Here is a 22963-nt window from a genome sequence, read left to right on the forward strand (position 1 = left end):
AAGGGAAAACTAAGAATAAAACAGGTATTTCATATTTATCTTTTAAAAGAAGCACAGACCATTTCTTCCAGTTTCCATCATTTACTTTCTTCCTAACATTCATTTATTCAACAATAATCCAAGCGCCGGTGGGCTTGCGGCACGCTGGGGACACTGAACAAAAGCATCACCATTCTGAGTCCAACTCCTTGCTGTGCAGGTTCCTGGTTCCGACAACAGCTCCAAGAATATTTATTGAGGAAAAATTGAGGCTTTGTCTAGACAGAAAAAATTTTATTTTATTTAGCAATTCATTTTCTGATACTTTTTTATGAGGATTAAAAGGGAAATAAATACAATACTGCAGTATAAATTTGAGATTCAATTAAAAAAATTTTAATTGTTAAATTTTTTTGTTTCATGTACATGTCCCATTTACTCAAACCATAGTTACACAGAAATTTCACTCATAATACACAATAAAAAATTGTTCAGTGGTATCACAAGTCATTTTTTTTTTAAGATTTTATTTATTTATTTGAGAGAGAGCACAAGTAGGGGGAACAGCAGAGGGAGAAGGAGAAGCAGACTCCCCGCTGAGCAGCGAGCCTGACGTGGGGCTCGATCCCAGGACCTGGGATCATGACCTGAGCCGAAGGCAGCCGCTTAACCGACTGAGCTACCCAGGCGCCCCTCACAAGTCATTTTTGAGAATTACTTTTATCATGTTTTCTAATGATGTCCATAAGATTAGCTCCTGTAACCAGGTCATTCTGTGTCTGTTTATCTTTCTGTTGTTCCTTTCTCTTCTGGTCATGAAGGTAGGGGGAATTTAATAACTGTGGGGGAAGAATGGATCCTGTGGGTTTCACTCTTTTTGCAATATCCCAGAAGAGTCTTTTTGAATTGTTATTGATGAAAGTAATTGCTGTTCCATGTTGGCCTAACCTCCCCACTCTTCCAACCTGAAATGAAATGCAAAGGACATTTTCAAAATGTTCATATAAAACCTTAATGTCTCTTGAAAGAAAATGAAGATTAGTATTTAAAGAGGCTTTACTAAGATTAACATTCATTCACATAGCATGTTTTTGAATTGTACATCTCAACGTAGTTTGTGAAATCAATTTAGTAGACTGCCACCAGCATATTTTTAATGAAATAGCTCAAACAGAAAATATCAAAGTGACCATCAAAGTGACCACATATAATACAAGTAAGTACTGTTTGTGAAACTTGTGTTTCAGTTACGTATCATGTGTGTGTACACGTGCGTGTGTGTGTGTGTAGGGTGGTAAGGACATGAAGATGTTTCTTACTGTGGGAAGGTTAAGGTAAAAATTTTTCAAAAGCTACTGCTTTTAGAGCAAGAGGACTATCTGCTTTAGATTACTCCAGTGCCTTTGAAATGTGAGATTTAAGCAAATTCATTTTTGCATAGTTATTTCTCATTTTGATAAAATTAAATGGACACAAATTGGTGATGGAAACACATAAGAAACAAAATTTACTTGTTTCCAAATATACTGAGAAACTCTTCAGAAAAGGGTAAATACACAGTCATGGGCAATTTCTGCTCCTTAGTTGAAATGTAGAACTTAAAGTCTATATTCAGAGTATTTAAATGAATAGTTGCTGCCAACATACAGGACATCTTTAATGTTGCAAAAAACCAAAACAAAACATGGCCCTCTAGGGAATGAGACTGGGAACAAGTAAGGGAAAGAATGTTGTTTTATTTAATTATGTTACTGAATTTTTCCAATAAGACTAAAAATTAATATAAAATACAGCTGCACTCACATACTGGAAGAAAATATTTGCAAATTGTATCTGGTAAAGGTTTTCTAAGAATATATAAATAACTTTTACAACTCAATATAAAAGGACAACCCAACTGAAAAATGGGCAAATAATTTAAACAGACATTTCTCCAAAGAAGATAAACAAATGGCCAGTATGTACATGAAATGATGTTCATTAGTAATTAGGGAAATGCAAATCAAAACACAAAGAGAGGGGGGCCTGGGTGGCTTGGTCGGTTAAGTGTCAGACTCTTGATTTCAGCTTAGGTCATGATCTTAGGGTTGTGAGACAGAACCCTATGTCCGGCTCAGCACCCAGCTCGGAGTCGGCTTGTCCCTCTCCCTCCCCCTCTACCTCCCCCCTGTGTGCTTTCTCTCTAAAATAAATAAAAATAAAATCTTAAAAAAAACACAAGGAGATATCACACTTCACACCCATTAGCATGGCTATAATTAAAAAGATAAATAAGTGTTGATAAAGATTTGGAGAAATTGGAGCCCTTGTGTATCACTGGTGAGAATGTAAAATTGTGAAGCCACATTGGAAAAGAGTCTATCAGTTCTTCAAAATGTTCCGCACAGAATTACGGTATGACCCAGCAATTCCATTCCTAGGTGTATGCCCAACACAAATGAAAACGAACAAATGTTGGCAAGGATGTGCAGAAAAAGGAACCCTTGTGCTCTGTTAGTTGGAATGCAAACTGGTACAGCCTCTGTGGAAAACAGCATGGAGTTTCCTCAAAAAATTAAAAACAGAATTACCATATGATCTAGTAATTCCACTACTGGGTATTTACTCAAAAGAATAGGAAAACACTAATTTGAAAAGATATATGCACTCCTATGTTTATTGCAGCATTATTTAGAAAAGCCAAATTATGGAAGCAGCCATGCCACTTCTATGGAAGTGTCCATCCATAGATGAATGGATAAAGAAGACATGGTGTGTGTGTGTGTATATATATACATACATATATATACATATATATATAATTGAGTATTACTGAGCCATAAAAAAGAATGGAATCTTGCCATTTGTAATAACTGGATGAATCTAGACAGTATAATGCTAACTGAAATAAGTCAGTCAGAGAAAGACAAACACCATATGATTCCACTCATATGTGGAATTAAAGAAACAAAACAAATGAACAAATTAAAAAAGAGATAAACCAAAAAAGAGACTTTTAACTATAGAGAACAAACTGATGGTTATGGGGTGGGGGGAGATAGGTAAAATAAGTGAAGGGAATTAAGAGTACATTTGTCATGATGAGCACTGAGTAATGTATTGAATTGTTGAATCACTATATTGCACACCTGAAACTAATAGAACACTGTATGTTAACTATACTAGAATTAAAAAAAAAAGACCTATGTCCACATAAAAACTTGTACATGAATGCTCACAGCAGCATTATTCACAGTAAACAAAAAGTAGAAACATGCTAAATCTCTAATAACTAAGGAACAAAGAAAGGTGGTATATCCTTACAATGCAATATTATGTAGCAATACAAAATGTACTGATATATGCTACCATATGAGTGAAACTTGAAAACATTGTGATCAGTGAAAAAAGCCAGAGAAGGCTACATACCATATGATTCCATTTATATGAAATTTCTAGAAGAGATAAATCTTGCTTTATGTGTTGCTTAAGGGATAGCACACACACACACACACGTTTGAGAGATGAAGAATGGGGAGTGATTGCTGATGGCATGGGTATGGGGTTTTCTTTTGAGATGATAAAAATGTTCTAAAATTGAGTGTAGTAATGGTAGCACAACTATATGAATATACTAAAAACCACTGAATTGTACACTTTCAAGTGGTTAATTGTATCAATTGAGACAAAATTTATTGAGATACTTCATATTGAGACATAAGCTTTTTAAACAAATAACTGCAATAGTCTACAAACTCTAAAAGACTTAACAAATTTAAAGTATTTCCCCAGAAGCTCCCTGTCCCTAAACTAAAAGCAGACACATAGGGGCACCTGGGTGGCTCAGTCGGTTAAGAGTCCGACTCTTGATTTCGGCTCAGGTCATGATCTCAGGGTTGAGATTGAGTCCCGCATCATCGAGCTCCATGCCCGGTGGGGAGTCTGCTTCCCTCCCTCTCCTTCTGCCTCTTCCCCCACTCATGCATGCACTCTCTCTCTAAAATAAATAAATAAATCTTTAAAAGCAGACACATAGGAATACCTACTATAATTTAAAATACACATATCCTAGCGGTGCCTGGGTCGCTCAGTCAGTTGAGCATCTGACTCTTGGTTTTGGCTCAGATCATGATCTCATGGGTCGTGAGAGTGAGTGAGCCCCCAGTAGGGCTCTGTGCTCAGTGGGGAGTCTGCTCTGCTTGTCCCTCTCCCTCTGCTCCTCCCCCCACTTGTGCTCTCTCTTTCTCAAATAAATAAAATCTAAAATAAATAAATAAATAAATCTTAAAAAACATAAAATACATGTATCCTAAAAATATATATATAAATAAAATAGAATAAAATAAAATACACATATCCTTTGACCTATCAGGTCTCCTACACATTTATCTTACAAATATACTGCATGAGAGGCATAACTATATAGGTAGATGTTCAGTGCAGCATTATTATTATTATTTTTTTCTAAATAGGCTCCATGCCCAGTGTGGAGCCCAATATGGAGCTTGAACTCATGACCTGAGCTGAGACCAAGAGTCAGATGTTTAACTGACTGAGCCACCCAGGTGCCCCATGCAGCATTATTTAGTAACAAATATTGGAAACATTTGATTTCCATCAAATTATAAAGGATTTATTAAATAAATTATGATAATCCATACAACAGATTACCATGCAGCACTGAAAACAGATCAAGCCCAATTAAACAAGTAAAAACATTTAAAGAGTTTAGAACAGTGCCTGGCCATATGGGAAGCATTTCATATACATTAATATTTTTAAAATGGTACCCATTATGTATGCTAATAAGGAAAGATGCCTAATATATATTTAATAAAGAAAGGAAGGCATAGATAGTTGGTGTAATATGGTCCCATTTATGTAGTAAGTATAACAGGGTACGCATGTACATGTGTATTTGTGCATAAATAGGCATTTATATTTTCTGCGCCGTTAACTGTCATAACCACTCAAAGGTAGGAGGGCTATCTTACAAAGACCTATTTTTCATTTTGGGGTGCCTGGGTGGCTCAGTCAGCTGGGCATCCAACTCGATTTCGGCTCAGGTCATGATATCGAGCCCCAAGTTGGTTTCCATGCTCAGCAGGGAATCTGCTGTAGATTCTCTCTCTCCCTCTGCCCCTCCCCCTGCACGCACATGTGCACGCGTTCTCTCTCTCTAGGATACATAAACCTTAAAAAAAAAAACCCCAAAAACAAAAAAGAACATAAAACAAATACTTATTTTTCATTTTATATCTTTTGTTATTTACATGATTTCTTATTGTGTATATTCATACTTCAATTACTGAAGCAAGCAAACAAACAATACCCTGATACAGAACTAGAAGAGCAGAAGGATATGGGGCCATTCTGAGTAGAATTCAACACCCCCTTCAACACCCCCTGAGGCCACTGCTCAGGGTACATTGTGAATAACTGAGAGCCACAGGGTTGACATTGGGATAGCAAGAAAATGTTAAATAATTATAATCAGACTACTCTATTTAAGAAGCAAAGAAGCTTCTTAAGTATCTTAATATTTTGGAAAGATGACTATCCAAAATCATTAAATTAAAAGTTTGAAAGAAAATAAACTTCTGATTTGAGTGATTTCAGCAACCCACTCTTGTATGATAGTCAATTCCCTGATGCACAGGTAAATGGGGTGGCACTGAGAGAGAAGCACTGCTATATTACTAAGTAAAAATACAAGCAACAATGCATTCAAGCATTTCAGTGGGTGATCGAAGTAAATGTGGCCTTCAGAGGTAATTCTAAGAACATGACAGAAAGACTTTACTTGAAGAGTCTGTAAGTGATGCCAGAGAAGGAAGACAGGTAGCAGTCAGGAAGATAAGGTGACGCTAAGAGAAAGCTCTATTTCTGCTCGAAAGAAGAGCTGCTGTTATCTCTGGCAGCAAAATAAAGAAATAAAACTTTAATAGGTGAAAGTCTAGAACAAATAAGGATATGAAGAAGAGATGAAGACAAGATTCCTAAAAAAAAACAAATACTTTAATGGATCAGTTTTATTTTGGCCAGATACATTAACTTAAAACCAAGCCTTTTTTCCCCCTGATTATAAAAGCCATTTAATATGCTTACTGAATAAGAAATATAAAGGAAGTAAAAATAAACCAAAAACTACTTAAAATTTTTTTAAACTAACATTTTAGGTTATTCTTTCTAATAATTTTTAACCCATTTTAGGCATACATACAGTTCTTTCAAACAAAATCTAGTTTACATCCACATACACATATTTTTAAAGATTTTATTTTTAAGTAATCTCTACTCCCAGCAGGGGGTTTGAACTCATAACCCTGAGATCAAGAGTCACATTTTCCACCAACTGAGCCAGACAGGCGCCCCTATACATACATGCTTTAAAAACAAAATGATATGAGTTTTTTATGTCTGTGATAAAACACTTTTTCTTTTTAGTTACCATTCTACTGACAATGCCTCGCCCAAGAAAACTCACAATGGAAACATATAAAATCTCTTTACCTGATGCACATACTCATCCATACTTGACGGCATATCGAAATTGACAACGAGCTTGACAGTGATCAAGTCTAGGCCTCGTCCCAGGACTCCTGTGCTCACTACAACTTCATAGTCTCCTTCAAGTAATCCCTTCCCCACAAAGCAACACAATTCATTATTCAGAATTTATCTTACATGGTTTTATATAATTCAGGTATCTTTTCTTTTTTCAAAACATTCTTCAATATCATTGCCGTATCTTTTCAGTAAGTAAAGGTCTTAGTATACCTGAGAAACGTGTGTAGTTTAAGTTCTTCCCGGCCCCTCCCCACCCCCTGCTTCAATTTTTTCCTATTAATGTACTCTGGCAAACTTTTCCAAGGGTGAATTACTGCTCTGCCCCAGTCTAAACTGACCTGATTTCAGAAATGGTAGATTCTGAATTAGTAATCTATTTAGTAGATTAATCCTGTAGGGAACAGGCTTATTGCTCCCAAAACACAGAAGCCTGAGCAAGAGAACAATTAGCTCACAGTCACTGTTTGCCTGAAGTTCTTGCAGTCATTAAAAAAAGTCTGCTTTAAAAACCAGCTGGTAATATGGGGTCCCTTGAAAAGACAATGCTGAGTGTCAAACCTTCAATATGTTTTTCCTTTCTGTTTGTGATTTCTCCGAATGTACAGATACGCTTTTTAGACCTGTGATTTTCTGCACTGCTTCGCTCAAGAGATCTGCTCCCAACTTGCAGTCCACAAATACTAACACTGGAGGCTTGAAGAGTTTCTTATCCTGAAAAATGAAAAACATGTATTTAAAATTATTCACAGAGGGGCGCCTGGGTGGCTCAGTTGTTAAGTGTCTGCCTTTGGCTCAGGTCATGATCCCGGAGTCCTGGGATCGAGCCCCTCATCGGGCTCCCTGCTCCACGGGAGGCCTGCTTCTCCCTCTCCCACTCCCCCTGCTTGTGTTCACTCTCTCGCTGTGTCTCTCTCTGTCAAATAAATAAAATCTTTAAAAAATAAATAAATAAAATAAAATAATTCATAGAACATAAATTACAATGAGAAGTTTTTCTGAAAACATTAGTATAAGCTAGTTATCCATAGGTTTATAGAGGAAAAATGAGTGTTAAAATGAATGTTTTCTTTCAAATATGCACAAACAGAAGTGCAAAACTCTACTGCCCTGCACATTTCTCCATCATTTCATTAATATCACAAAAATAATTTTAAAATTTTGAGTGCAACTTAAAATTTTAAATACTGTTCATAAGTAAATACAAACCATATTTAACTGAATACTTTATTTTTTAATTAATTTTTTTGAGAGAGAGTGTGTGCATGCACACAAGCTGAGGGAGGGAGAGAGGGAGAGAGAGGATCTTTAAGCAGGCTCCATGCTGAGCGAGGAGCCCAACATGGGGCTTGATCTCAAAACCCTGAGATCATGACCTGATCCGAAACTGAGTCAAATGCTTAACTGACTGAGCCACCCAGGCACCCCCTTTATACTTTATTTTTAAGTAACTGCGCTTACACATTATCACCCACTTAATACATTTCTGTTTAAAGAAGTTACTGCTGGGACGCCTTGGTGGCTCAGTTGGTTAAGCGGCTGCCTTCGGCTCAGGTCATGATCCCAGGGTCCTGGGATCGAGTCCCACATTGGGCTCCCTGCTTAGTAAGGAGCCTGTTTCTCCCTCTGCCTACTGTTACCCCTGCTTGTGCTCTCTCTCTCTTTCTGACAAATAAATAAAATCTTAAAAAAAATAAACAAGTTACTGCTAAAAAATTCTATTTCTCAAGGACAGAATGGCCAAGAAAGAACTTGTCTTTATCTGATACATAAAACTACTAAAATTTTTTGAAACAAAAAAATATTATTTAGGAATAATCTTGGTATTTAAATGTCTTTCTATAATACAGAAAATAAAAAGCAACCCTGCATCCATACAGCATTTATTTGATCCCCACAGAATTCTGAAGTAATGCAATTTATTATTAAATATCTATACTAAATTCTCCAAAAGCTGCATCTAAAAATTATTATCTTAAGAACTGTGAAAGATGCAAACACAATCTACAAAACAGGGTTGCCTGCTTTACTACTCACATTTAAGATTTCAAATAATTTTTTCTTTTTGGCTGGTTCTTCCACCCACAAAATAATCTGGCGCACACTGGAACAGGGCAGGTTCTTTTCCCCAGTGATAATTCTCACAGGATCATGCAGAAGCTGGCTTGCTAGTTGTTCTATGCTAGTTGGAATTGTAGCTGAAACCAAAACGGTCTGACAATCATTAGGAACGTGTTCCAAAATGTCAAGCACTTGCTGTTGAAAGCCCATCTTTAACATGGTATCGGCCTAAAATAAAATCATTTTAAAGTTAGTCCTATTTGACATTAAAACCCTAAGCCACCCAAGGAAAAAACGGGTATGATTAAGAACATAAAAAATTAAAAACTTTTAAACAGAATATACCACAATGTGAAAAGATAAAGAATTGGGAAAATATATATTTATATAAAATTAAATATTGTATAATTTTATGTTTTTAGTGATATACAAAGATTCTTACGGCATTATTAATAGTGGCAACAAATATATAAACCCTAAATATCCATCAATCGGGGATTTGGTAAATAAAATATGGTAGATCCATCCACATAATACAACCTTATGTTATCATTAATTATGAGCGGAAAGTCCTTTATTAAGTGATAATGAGTCACTATTAGGAAGAAAAACGCAAACTACAGAACACTATGTATACGTGATACCATTTCTATAGTGCTAACTCTGGGGAAAAGGCTTGCAGGCTGTGGAAGGGAATGCAATTTAATTTTTCAAACCCAAAGTTTGCAAAGTTTGGGGCTTTTTTTTCTACCATGGACATATATTTATAATAAAATACTATATAAATTTAAAAAATTTAATGTTGAGGGCTTTCACTTCCATATATACTTCTGCATTGCTAGTTTTCAAAAACAATTTATGTATTACTAAGCAAACAGAAGAAAAAATTTTAAGGTAGTGCTGCTTTAAAATAATGAAAGATAAAGGCTATCTTCATTTTTAAATACAATCCAGGTATCTATAATTTTGAAAAGTAAGAGTATTTAGACTAAAGCATTGTATTTTTTAAGTGTCTGCTAACGTGGAAGTTTGAACACTAGTTTTAATATTATTCATTCTATGACATTTCAAAAATCTAAAATAATCATGATGGTCTAGATTTGATCCTGGCCCTACCTCAGACCTTAAGCATGCTAATGAATGGCTATACGCCTGTTTTTCCTTTTACAAATGAGAATGATGATAATAATAATTACCCCATAGGGCTGTTATGAGGATTAATGAGATAAAATACATAAGATACTTGGGACCACACTCACAGCACGGTAAGTCTCAATGTTTCAATTTACCATGAGACACAGAGCATGTGAACATGCACACAGTAGTATGTCTTGCAAATAGCCCCTGCTTCTCCTCAGTAATCCCACTAAGCCCCCCTCATCCCAGGAGATGGCCTTCCTTCTCCCTGGTTCAGAAAACAGAGTGGCCATAAGAAATAAATTCGCCCAGTATCTCTTCTCATCCAAGCTTCCCTGCATCTAATCTGTTTACACTAACACGCCACAAATCCAGCTACTTCTCTCCAGCTCATAGTTGTGAGACTCCTCCTCATCCTGTCACCCCCACACCTGAAGCCATCCATCCCAAGCATCCAGAATGTTCTAGAACATAAAACGTCTCTGTTACTCCTCCGCTTAAACCCTCCAGTAATTTCCCATCACACATAGACTAAAACCCAACTGCTAACCATAGCCTGAAGTCCTACAGTTTTCATCCTCATCCACTTCTCTGACGTCATCACCTACCACTCCTCCATGTCACGCCCCATGACCCTGCCACACCAGGCTTCTTTCTGTCCCCAACTATCCCAATGTTCGCTCCCACATTAGCTCCTGCACACTGGCTGTTCTATCTGAAGCAGTCTTTCCTCCAGATGGGTCTTTGCGTGGCTGGCTCCTTCTCGTTCAGGTCTCAGCAGAAATGTCACTCAGAGAGCCCTCCTCTGATACCTAATTCCCCAGTTGTCTCTGTCACACGACCTGTGTACCGACATTTGTCATGGCTTATCTCACTTTCCATTGTATCCTCAAAACCAAGGACAGTGTCTAGCATGTAAAAAGCCCTAAAAATGCATTTGATGAATAAACAAGCATTCATGAAATCTAAGCACTGAAAAAGCACTATCTGTCAGGCAGCTCGCTAGTCGGTGTGTCCCAAATCCCCCTAAAGACAAGAAATCACCCAGAACGAGTTTTTAAATATTCCTGGACTCCAACTCAGGCCTATTGAATCAGGATACCCAAGTTAAGAAGTCTGGTCTTCCATTACATTCACTGAGCACACTGGGTGATTCTTACCATTAGGGAAACTTGGGCCAACACTGTGCTTGATTGTGGGGATATATCAAGGAACATAATAGAAGAGAAATGATACAGTCTACATACAGGTCAACAGAGCAGAGAGGAAAGAAGGCCTGAAGTCTATCTGGGGGACTGATGGAAGGTTTCAGAGACATGGACACATAAAGAAGGAAGAGCAGGTAGATGGGATGGGAGAGAATTCTAGGCTAAAGGACACATACATGGAAGACACAGAAGAGTGACAGAGCAGAGTTTTCTAATTTTAAAGGAATTATCTTAGTCTCCATGCCTGACCATTCCTGTATCTTCACCCTCCTCTTGAAACAGTGGCCTCTCTTTTCAGGGATAGTACTTGTTCTCAGTTCCTTCCTGGTCTCTCACATTACTTCTCTATTTACAGTAGACTCATCTTCAAACTCCACAAACAGACACTTAGCCCCAGCCTTTGTCCCTTCGAGAAACCAGTGTGGCTCATGGACACTAATGCCCACTTCTCATATCCACACAGTATTTCCCCTTCACCCACCATTCACAAGAAATTTGACATCTCTAAAACCAAACTCACATATTATTGTCAAGCCCCAACCCATACCCTTGTCCTTTACTTAAAATTAAAGGCACAACCAGAATTTATGGAGTCCCCTCAACCACCTTCTTCATCTTTTCTCATATTCAATCATTAGAAGATTCACGAATGATTTACAGTGATTCTCAGATGTACTCATGCCTCCCACTGCCTCCACCCTGTCCCTGACCCTGCTCACCTCCTGTCTGGGTTGCTTGCCATTCTGTCCCACAGATTCTTTCTTCTTTAATGTCTCTTGCATGGAGCAGCAGAATAACCTTGCTAAACCACCACTTCCCACATGTGACACCCAAACTCAATAATTTAGAAAGCCTCATTGTTTCCCACATCAAATCCAACATCCTCCGCCTCCCTTTCAAGGTCCTCTATAATTTGACCCCACCCTAACTACCCAACTTTACTTCCTATTATTTCTCAGGAAGAATGCTTCAAGCTGGCTGGTCTCTCTGTGCTTGTGCTTGGCCTTTCTGGCTCTGCTGATGTTGTTAGCTTCTTCACCTGGAATATTGATACATGGTCTAGGTTTCTAAATCCTTTTCCATCTGTGGACGACCACATCACATCCCATGACATCAGAGAAGCCATTTTTTACGGTGCCAATTCACACATTCTCTCATTTCTCCTTCTTAACTGTCCTGAACAATTAACGTATCATACGTATTCCCATTAGTTCACTAACAGTTTATATCAGTAGTCAGCAAACTAAGGCTCTTGGGACAAACACAGACTTTCATGTGCTTTTGTAACTAGAGCTTCATGGAAAAGCAGTCACACCCAATCATTTACCTACTATCTATGGTTGTACTGAGCAGTTGCAACAGAGACCATGTGGCCCCCAAAGCCTAAAATATTTCCTATCTGGTCCTTTATAGAGTTTGCCATTCCCTGGCTTGCATTACACCTTCCACCACTTTTGTATTTCAGGATAGATGATAATGTTCTTGCCTTTACTTCAAGCGTTTGTGTCTTTTTCTCCAGTAAGATTTCAGCACTTTGTAGGCCGGAATAATATTTAAAATTTCTTTGTGATGCCGTCCCAACTGACCCAGAGTTGGTCAATCTGTACCTAAAGAGCACTTCTGTGCCAACGTTTCAGTACATGACCAATTATGTTGTTTACCAGGTCATCTCCTTAAAGGCGGAGGAGCTGGGACGGAGGCTGCAGAGAGCAAGCACTCAGCACAGGTTTGCTGAGTGAATACTCCTTTTGCATTCTGAGCACAGCACTGAGGTGCCCTGTGAAAGCTCATTCATTGGCGAAAGTGGAAATGTGGAGAGAAGCAAGCAGGAATGGAACTTAACTTTAAAATCTATATGAGGGTCAGTTTTCAGGCTCAGAGCATGGCGAGAACTTCAGAGCACATGGGCTTATCAACAACAGGAAGCCCACCCGTACTTGCAGGGTGGAAGTAAGTCTGATGATAATCAGATGCAATAAATCAGTTGAAACAAAAGGCACGCCCGGAAAATGCTGATTTAGCAGTACTTTTTAAAGCACTGAATAAAAGTTCACAATAGCCAAGGTATGGAAATAACCCAAGTGTCCATCAGCAGATGAACAGATAAAGAAAATGAGGTGTATAAATATTATTCAGATGGAAAATTCCTTCACTTTTAGTAACATGGATGGACCTGGAAGACATTATATTCAGTGAAGTAAGCTAGACAGAAAAAGACAAAAACTATATGGTATCATTTATATGTAGAATCTAAAAAAGTTAAAAATAAGAAAATAAAAGTCAAATTCATAGAAATTAGGAGAAAAATGATTGCCAGGGGCTGGAGAGTGGGTGAAATAGGAAGAGGTCTGGGGTTAAAGGGTAAAAACTTTCAGTTATAAAATACATAAGGTCTGAAATCATAACACGGTTACCATAGTTGATACCACTGTATTGTATAATTGAAATTTGCTAAGGGAGTAGAACTTAAATGCTCTCACACACAAAAAAGTAAATATGTAAGGAAAAAAACAGAAAAAAAAATAATAAAGGACTGAATATCATTACATTTATATAGGACTTTTCAGTCTATGAGACACGTTCACAATCATTACTTCATCCTTGCCACAACTCTGGAAGATTAAATGACTTGCCCAGCGTCCCATAGTGGGTGGAGTAAAGGCTAATCCTAGTCTTGCAGATCTTACGTGTTCTTTCCACTTCCTCTGGTACCCTACTGCTACTTCCGGGGGCCCACAGAAAGCGGGCCACGTTGCCATCACTGGTCAGCCCCTGGACCCCACATTTCTGATCACTGCTGGTGGGACATGTGTGAGAGTGCGCGTGCGACGCACTGCAGGCAGGACCGGCCCATGCCCAGTCTGGGCGGACACATGGCTTTTGGTCCTCATGCCTGTTCACATGGTGGAGTATCATCAGATAATAATATATTTATTTCATCTTACTAAGCAAACCAAAACTATAAAAACGCCTATATGCTCTATGTCACACTGAAAATCACAACCACAGACACTTATGTCCACACGGAAAAAAAATTCAAAAGGTCATCCCACTAAGCATCATTAGCTACTTCCAAACTCCCTCTTAATAGTTATTTGCCACGGATACATTTATTTTTGTAGACAAATTATAGCCAGTGTCAAATGTTTAAAAAACTTATCACTGAGAATATAGATGCTGGATTTATCTTTTCTGTCACTTAGGAAAAGACAGCTGCTTGTATTTATTAAGGTGGTTTCATTTTGGTGGACCATAGGTCAGTTGCAGTGCTACCCAGGAACCAGCTTAAGACTGACTACTGCAATTAAAAAAAAAAAAAAAATTCCTAAATTTTTTTCCTTTGGGGGAGAAAATGCCTGAACACACGGTGAGATTATGTAACTGTAATACACTTTTCATAAATTATATAAAATTATGTGACTAATATTCTAAACAACACTACTTACTTCATCTACTACTACAATTTTTATACCACGGAGTTCTACAGAGCTCTGTTTTATTATATCCAGAAGTCGCCCAGGAGTTGCTATGATAACCTGAAGAACAGAGAAATAGAAAAAAAAAAAAATTAGATAATATTCCTTCCTTTCTTCCTTCCTTCTTTCTATCTATACTTACTGAGTGGCTAATATGTGCTAGCCACTGGGTTAAGTACTCAGAATTCAATGATGAGTAAGTCACACATAGCCTCTGCTCTCGTGAATCTTGTAACACAAAGGAAGGAACAGATAAAACAAATAAATGCCCATGAGGTCAGTATAGTATGCAGTGAATGGAGGCATCTATCCAGTCCTAGCTAACATATAAGCTAAAACCTAACAGAGTAGTGGGAGCCGCTGAGGAGAGGGCAGAGGGAAAACATCCAAGAATCTTCTGAAGCTGGCAGGCCACTGAGGCTTCCACGGGGTGAAGAGGGGGTAGAAAGACTTGGATGAGGCTTGAAATGAGGCAGAGGGCCTTGCAGGCAGGCTGACTGCTATTTCGCTCTGTAAACAAGTGCAAATCCCTTAACCTCTTTGGGCCTGCTGTTTTGTTTTTAAATTAAAAGGTTGGGCACAATGATTTCTAAAGTTGCTTAAGGCTCTTAATGCTTTTATAATACATTAGTTAAAGCAGTGGTTAAAAGTAGGGCCTGTTTAGTCAAACTTCAGTAGGGATCTTAGCTCTAGCACTTAATAATGGTATGAGTCTCTGTTCTCACATTCGTAAAATGGAAATGATAATAATTATTGTGAGGATTAAATGAGACAGTGCCTGGTGTAAAATATAGTACAGTTACAAATGATCTAATAAATTCAATTGTATTCTACTTTTCAAGGACACACCAACACAATGGTGAGATAGATCACGGAGAATGATGAAATTTCAGGGTTGTAAGGATCTGTAATCTACAGAACTAGAGTTCCACTTAGTTTCTTCAGAAATACCGTAAACATTTAAACGTTTTAATTATTTTGAACTGAGTTCATCCCTTCTATTCCTATCCCTTCTATTCCTATCCCATGTTTCCCCCTCTACTGGTTTGGAAATTATAAACTTTTTTCCCCATTCTTTTAGTGCAGGAATTCCCTTGAATTTTAATAAACGTATATAAACTTAATAAAGTCTAAAGTAAACTGACATATTTACCTTTTTCTTGAACAATCAAGGGCAAACGATTTAACACCAATCACAACCTTCCTGCACTTATATGCTACAGTCGGCCAATATTTTACTTCTATTTTTTTTTAAACCCACAGATTGTTCATTATTACTTTTTGTTTAGTCAATGTATGTTCACATTTACCCACATGCTTAGGATTTTCTTTGCTCGCCATTCTTTCTTTGATCCCACACCTTCTTTTCCAGAATCATCTTCTTTATACGCAGAATATCTTAGTTTAGTGTTCTGTTAGATAAATCCACTGGTAATAAAACTCTCTCAGTTTTGTTTATCTGAAAAAGTCTCTATTTTGCCCTGGCTTTTGAAAGATCACCTTGTTGAAGAGACAGATTTTTCAGTTCTTTTTTCTCAGAGGGTATCTGTGAAGGACACGGCCTGGCATGGGGAATGGGAGAGGCAGCAGGGTGATGAGGGGCCTCCAGAGAAAGATGACCCTGCACAGGGTGTTGCAGTCTAAGGGGGTGAAGAGTGTGCAGGGTGGAGTTTAGGAAGGAAGGCATCACTGTGAGGCAGGGGACAGAGACGAGGATGGGCGAATGGTTACATATAAGATGGTTGATCAAGTAAATAAATACATAAAAGATAACAGGTAGCAGGTTTCTCACTGCCAGAGTGACAAATATGGAAACAGAAAATGCCAAAATGAATCTTGCTGTGTTGAATTAGAGTTGGAAGTATCGACATGAACCCATGGTCTATGATAAATGTAGATGCAGAAATACAGACTTATGGAATATTCTCTCCTTTATTCACTGAGAAGTGCTAGAAGCAAGGATAACTTAACAGCAGAGAGCAATAGCAGTGAGCCCAACCAAGAGCCCAGATCTTGGTTTCTAAATACTATCCTCTACCAGAAGGAGTCAGGGCAGCTTGGGGAAAGGCATGATTCCAGGGCAGAGCCAAGGAAAGAACAATGTAAGCATGAACATCTTCTTCACATAGAAAGAAACAAAGCGCTCAGAGAATGATGGGGATATAATAAAAGGCCACAGAAACTAACTTCACAGTGTTTCCACTGCTCAAATTGGGGAACTGGAGAGCCAAAACAAATAATGGTAATAACGGATTACAATCCTTTAAATATAATAGGTAACCATGAGTCATACTGATATATATAAAGAGTAAGTTGGAAATTTGGTAAAGCACAAGAAATTTACAGTATGAAAGTACTCAAAATACTTAACTAAATACAAAGGGAAAAAATAAACTTTACAGTTACTTTACAGATAATATCACCCATAAAAGGACAAATTGTGTATCATCTAAAAGGATGCAATGAAAAGAACAAAGCATCTCTTCCATGATATTCCTTTCAAAGATACCTAACTTGAATCTAATCAATTGAGGGACCTTCTTCAAAGTAAGCAGTTTATAATCCTTAAAAGTGTCAAGATCATGAAAAAAAGCAAAGGCTGAACTGTTCTAAACTGAAGGAGATGAAAGAGACATGACAACTAAATGCAAAATGTGATTCTGAACTGCATTCTTGTGCTGTTAAAAAGAAAAGGTGACAGGACGATTAGTAAAACATGAATGGGCTCTGAGGAGTAAATGACAGCAATGTTAACTCCTGAAGCATTCCAGTGTATCAATGTTAATTTCCTGATTCTGGAACTGTATTGTGGTTACGTGGGATAATGTCTTCATTTGTAGGAATCACACTCTAAAGTATATTAGCTATGGATCCTTAGATAAATGCCATCTTTCTGAGATTCAACTTCTCAACCATAAAAGATGGGATATGCCCACCCACCTTCAAGAGCAAATGTGATGATTAAATGAGATAATGCACGTAAGAACATCCAGCAGCATTTGGCATATGACAGGCATTCAATAAATTGTGTTCCTTTCCGATATAAAACAACCTTAAAAAAATTAAGGCTTACTTGGTAAGAATTTAAAGGTCAACCTACAAAAACAAAAACAAAAATAAAGGCTAACCTAAAATCACACTTATGAGTTCTTCAAGGGCAAAAACAAAACACCACCACCAAAAAACCCAAGCTCCCATATTACTTATACTACTTTTCAAAGGCATTTTATCAAATTGGTGCTTACCTTAACATGTTGTCGCAAACGATAAAGCTGTGGGGGTAAGGGTAAGCCCCCTACCAGAAGAACAGTTTTCATGCGTGGCAGACCACTCATCAATTCTTTAGCTTGGCTCTCTATCTGAATGGCTAACTCTCTTGTTGGTGTAAGGATGAGTGCAGATGGAGTTTTGCTCTGCAAAGATGTGAAAAACAAGTCTAAAAAATGCCAGCAATTAATTCCTGCTGATGTGGACTAAATCTTCAAAGTGATTCTGGGAGTGTTCCCCCATCAGCTCAACTGGGTATGAACCCTCCTGCCTTCTGCTCGCTGCAGATTTCCTCCCCCAAAACCACCGTAAATTGAACCCTTCCTTATATAACAGATATACAGTGAACGGTCAAAACTGGGGCCAGGGAGAAGCACCCATGATAACCAGGGTGGGAAAACTGAAGGTCAACTGGACGCTGCAATCTCTAGCCACGCTCCTCTGAAGAGAAAACCATGAAGATCTGGTTAGAGCTTGGTATTCCACCCTTGATAATTCCCCCTCAGCTCTCCTGTAGATTCACTTTTTTCTTTGTCCAAAGAACTTACTGTTATAAATGTCCTATTTCCTGACCTATTGCTCTATTTTGGACATCCAGTGAGTTTTACTTATATTTTGAACATCTGATGTTTTATTTTTTCCTCACATTATCTTCTCACGATTCTTTAGTTTTCCAAATTTCTTTACCTCTCCTCTCTTTGCCTGCGTTGTGCACTGATTTCCCTTCCTGTCCTACTTCAGACCTCACAAACTCACTAGTACTTGGCAAATATGTCAGGGAAATTAATTACGTGTGGGGGTGCTTTGCACACTATAAACTAACAAAGTAAGGTAGCATTATCTTAAGATGAATCATGAATCACATTTAAGTGTGTATTTTGAACTCTAAAATAACATTCCAACTTTGGTATAAATCAGTTTTTTCAAAACACAAAATCCAAGGAGGCTAAACTGACACAAAAACTGCAGGTCATCCAGTCAGCTGGATTTTTTTTTCCCCAAAGCAAAAGTTTATTTCTTGAATAGAAAATTTGTTGAAAGAAAATACTTTGTAAGGAAAGCGATTTTTAAGACCTTCAATGAAAAGATCTTTGGTTCAATCTGATAAAAGAAAAATTCCCTAAAATTATGCTTTTCATACAAACTACTATCAGAAGCAAAATCACCACGAGCACTAATGACTGAAGTTATAGTTTCAGTTTGCAGTTTTAACATAGTTAAGGATGAAACTTGGTATATACCTGACTTGCTTCTGAGAGTAACACGTGTGAACTCTTACCTCACATAAAGCTCGGGTGATAACAGGAAGAAGAAAAGCAGCTGTTTTTCCTGAGCCAGTATCAGCACTGGCCAGAATGTCTCTTCCCAGAAGTCCCACAGGAATCATCTGCATTTGGATGGGGGTTGGAACTTCATAGCCTGATTTCTTCAAGTTGTGATTCAAGGCCTCAGGGAAACCACAGTGCTCAAAGTCAATAATGGGTCTGGTGACATCTACCCCTTGAACTACAATTCCTAGCTGCCGTTTAAGATTTTCAATCTGGTTTTCCTGAAGGTTCAAAATAAAGGGGTGCTCTTTATAGACATAAAAAGCATTAAGTGGAGACTCTGGCCCAGAATCCGCTTTCTGCGGATCGCTGAGTTTTAATCTCTCTTCCTTTTCCTTTACTTGCAGAAGATGTTTTGCTTTACACTCCAAACTACACACATCTTCATCTGTCTTATCACAGATATACTCTCCATAACGACCACAAACAACACAGACAGGTTCCCCAGGTTCTGCCCAGCGCTGTGTTTTGGAAAATGACTTAACAGGTTCTTCAGAAACATTGCTATCCTTTGCATCCTGCTCAGGTCCAACCAAACCAACCTCAGCCAACTGGCCAGCTGTACTGGGGAAAGGGCATGGTTCCACGCTGTGTCTGTCTGATGTTTCGGCGTCTTTTGTAACTAACCCATCAGCTGCATCACCTCTGCCTTCATCCGGCCGCAGGTCTTCTGCATCTGGTTTAATTTTCTTAGCTGCACAACTTTTGCCATCATCATTAGCATTCCTCTTGATTTTTAGAGATCTTGGGACAAACATCCTCCAGTATTCTGTTGAGGAAATTATATAATGAGATTTATTTTACCCTCAATAAAGTTCACGTATAAAGTACCATATGGTTATCCTGGAGTCAGCCTAGTGTCCCTGGGCTTTGCCTGAAAGGAATCGAAGAAGGCATCATGACACTCCTTACAGCAAGCTTTCCTTCCATTCACAAATTTCCTGTGGTGAAAAAAAAGTCCTTTTCCTTATACATGGAAGTGGTGAAACTTTGCACACTGCTTAATATAGCCTTGTGCATACAGCCCGCTTCTGTTTACTGACCACTTGCACTTTGAAATACCGAATATTATAGAAATTCTGGAGTAAATCCTTCTATTACATTTTCACAAAAGAAAACAGGAGGGATACTTCACAATTGGGATCTTTAAAATCAAAACCAGAAAGCATAGAGAAAAATGCTATTTTGATGTAATAAGTAACACTTATGTATTGCTCTCTCTGTTCCAAGCACAGCGCTTAGTGCTTCACACGTGAACCTTATCTTCACAAGCTTGTAAAGTAGTACCACCCCCGCACAGATATACATATATATTATGCTGTATAATGTATTCTAAGTTTTCACATGAGGAACCTTGGCCAGCTAGAGATTAAGTGGCTTGTCCAAGCTCACACCATTACTAAGTATTAGAACTGGGTTCTAATACTCTGGGTTCCAGAGCGCAAGCTCTCTACCATTGCTATGCCTATTCCCACCAAAAATGTTTTTGCAAAATGACTGTGGATTGTGAAAGGTTTTAACCTAATTTGGGGGCTATTAAATATACCAATAAACATTTTTCTAAAAAAAAAAAATTCTTAAGCTAAATTACCAGATTCAATTTTTCCAGAAAAATTCCAACAAAAAAATGCAACTGAAGATCTAGAATTACTATCCTAAGTCTCCGGGAACGTCAAGGAGGTGGGGGGAGGGACGGCTCTATGTCAGCAGGAAGAACTTGGAACTCAAGGTCCTCAAATGGCGAAACGGAACCGGCTCCGGCCGGGCGGGCGGCGAGGCCTCCGAGTCCCCCGCGGTCCCCGACTCCTCCCGTCGAGCGCTCCCGGACCCTCCCCTCGGGCGATGCCCCTCACCCCCGCCCCGCGGCCCCCCACCCAGAGGCGCGTGCACGTCACGGTGCTGCTAGGAGACGGGGCGGGCGGGGCACCGGGTTCCCGAGAGAGGCCCGGGACGAGGCGACTGCAAGGATGGGAGGGGGAACTGCCTACGGGGCGTGGGGGGGGGGTATCCTACCGCCGCGGCCTAGCGCCCCGCGTCCCAGAGGAGAGGGAGCACGACGGGAATGAGGCCCGAGCTGCCTGGGCGCGCGGCCCGCTCACTGGCGCAGACCTGAGGCCGCGTCCTCTCCCGTTCGGGGCCGGCTTCCCCCTCCAGGCGCTGGGCCGAGCTTCCTGCCGACAAGCCTGGACTCGCTCGGCCACACTACGGTTCGAAGGGGCCGTGCGGAGCGCAGAATCCACTTCTCCGGGTTTTGGGAGAAGGCCGCGGCGCGCCTTAGCGCAACGGGGAAGGCGGGGCTACCGCGGGAGGCGGAGCTTGGCTGGGAGCTGGCGGGGGCGGGAAGACCGGGGGAGGGGCGGGGCCTGGGAAGTTCAGCGCCTTTCCACGCCCTCTTCCCGGCTCCTGGCAGCTGGTAAATTTCGGAGCCTGGCTGGAGCCGGCCAGGTTCTGCAGGGCGGGGCAGGTTTGGGGATCCTCTTGGAAGAATTTACGTCATCGAGAGGGCCGGGACTGGGAAAAAACAGTCTGACCGCCCGGAAAGACTGAAGCTGGTGGCGCGGGAGCCTGGTACACTTAGAAAGTGGGAAGTCTGAGTGTAAAAGGGAGGGGCAGAGGCCCCAGAGGCCTGAAAACCCAATCTGCTTTTAGCTGGCAGAATAACTCTGAAATTAAACAGAGTAAGTTTAATGCGGTGCATTTGATATACTGGATATTTCCATACTACCACAGCCCACCCCACACCAAAAACAAAATAACCCGAGTCACGGCTCTTGGTCCCGATGGATTGCCGAAAATATTTTCGGTTTTAACTACTTAAAAATCTTTCAGTCTAATATTTGATGCATGCAAAATAATATTTTGAACAAATACGTTAAATTTTAAAGCATACTGATAGTGTGAAAGTCTGTGACCCCACCACATTAATATAAGCGTATATCCCTTCTCTCAGATTGAACTTCCCTCAAGCGACCACAGTCCTGAATATTTCTCTCTCTCTGCCATTTTTAGTAGTTTTATCGTAGTATCCAACTATGGGATCCTAATAAAAATTACATTATATTATAAAAATAATATATATGTAGGCTTGTGGAATCCGCTTTTATCATTCAGCATTTGTTTCTTTGATTCATCCAAGTTAAATGTAAGCAAGCAGTAGAACATTTATTTTTACTGCTATAATATTGTGTGTCGGTAAAGCTGTTTTGTGTAGTTATTTATCCATTTTCCTGTGGACACTTGAGTTGTCTCCAGTATTTTTACTTATTAGAGGCAAATTTACCATGAAGCTAATGAAATCTGAGCTTCAGAGCCCCTCAGTCCCATGGGTCCCTTCCATAGCCCTAAAAGAGGAGCCTTGTCAATGTGTTTACATGGTCATATGTTTTTGTAAAATCTTCAAAAGAAGGATGTTTAAACCACAGTGGATTAGCACCACTTTCTCTTTACACTCCAGCTTCCCCTCCTTCAACACTTCTCAAGTTGGGTGGTGATAGATAGAGCAATTTGGGGATTGAGCCAAAGTGGGTTGAGTTGCAGATACATTTATTTGAGTTCAGTGGAATGTATTTTATGGGTTTGCAGTCTGTTGTATTAGGCTATTGCTTTCCATCCCACAGTAGGAAGGTGTAGGGACAAATATCATATCAGGATCTGAATGTGTCCTACAGCATCCAACGCCAGAAGTATACACATGTTGGGGGAGAAACATAGTCTGAAATGTAGGGAGCTAGAAGCTGGTCTGTAAAAGTGTATTTGATCTGTAAAATTGTAAGTAGAGGATCGAGGTCTGGCCAATACTTAGTCAAATGGAAGTTCTCTCCCATTAGGAATGTATCCATGATTATATGATTATAAATGTGCTTTACATTTTTTCTTTATTGATGGGGATCATACAAAGTAAAATTTATCAGAATCCCTGAGTTTGTAGGTCACAAACCTACAGAACTACAGTGATTCTGTC

General features: G+C 39.2%; 1 protein-coding gene across 6 annotated transcripts; it reads right to left on the reverse strand.

The window, feature by feature from the left end:
* Positions 1 to 348: 348 nt before the first annotated feature.
* Positions 349 to 21307, reverse strand: DDX59 (DEAD-box helicase 59). Of its 6 annotated transcripts, XM_078078248.1 has the most exons (9): positions 21112 to 21305; positions 19545 to 19771; positions 18954 to 19121; positions 17653 to 17820; positions 14378 to 14467; positions 8563 to 8814; positions 7087 to 7239; positions 6472 to 6600; positions 349 to 944 (listed from the first exon to the last, which is right to left on the reverse strand). In XM_078078248.1, the coding sequence occupies exons 2-9, from the start codon at positions 19758 to 19760 to the stop codon at positions 681 to 683; spliced, it is 1440 nt and encodes a 479-aa protein (XP_077934374.1). In that variant the 5' UTR covers positions 19761 to 19771; positions 21112 to 21305; the 3' UTR covers positions 349 to 680. The 6 variants fall into 6 exon arrangements, with proteins under 6 accessions (XP_077934374.1, XP_035942541.1, XP_035942540.1 ...); XM_036086648.2 differs by having other exon boundaries at positions 18954 to 19771; positions 21016 to 21306; XM_036086647.2 differs by having other exon boundaries at positions 18954 to 19771.
* Positions 21308 to 22963: the final 1656 nt, after the last annotated feature.

Source organism: Halichoerus grypus, chromosome 7 (assembly GCF_964656455.1).
Source record: "Halichoerus grypus chromosome 7, mHalGry1.hap1.1, whole genome shotgun sequence".
Lineage (NCBI taxonomy): Eukaryota > Metazoa > Chordata > Mammalia > Carnivora > Phocidae > Halichoerus > Halichoerus grypus.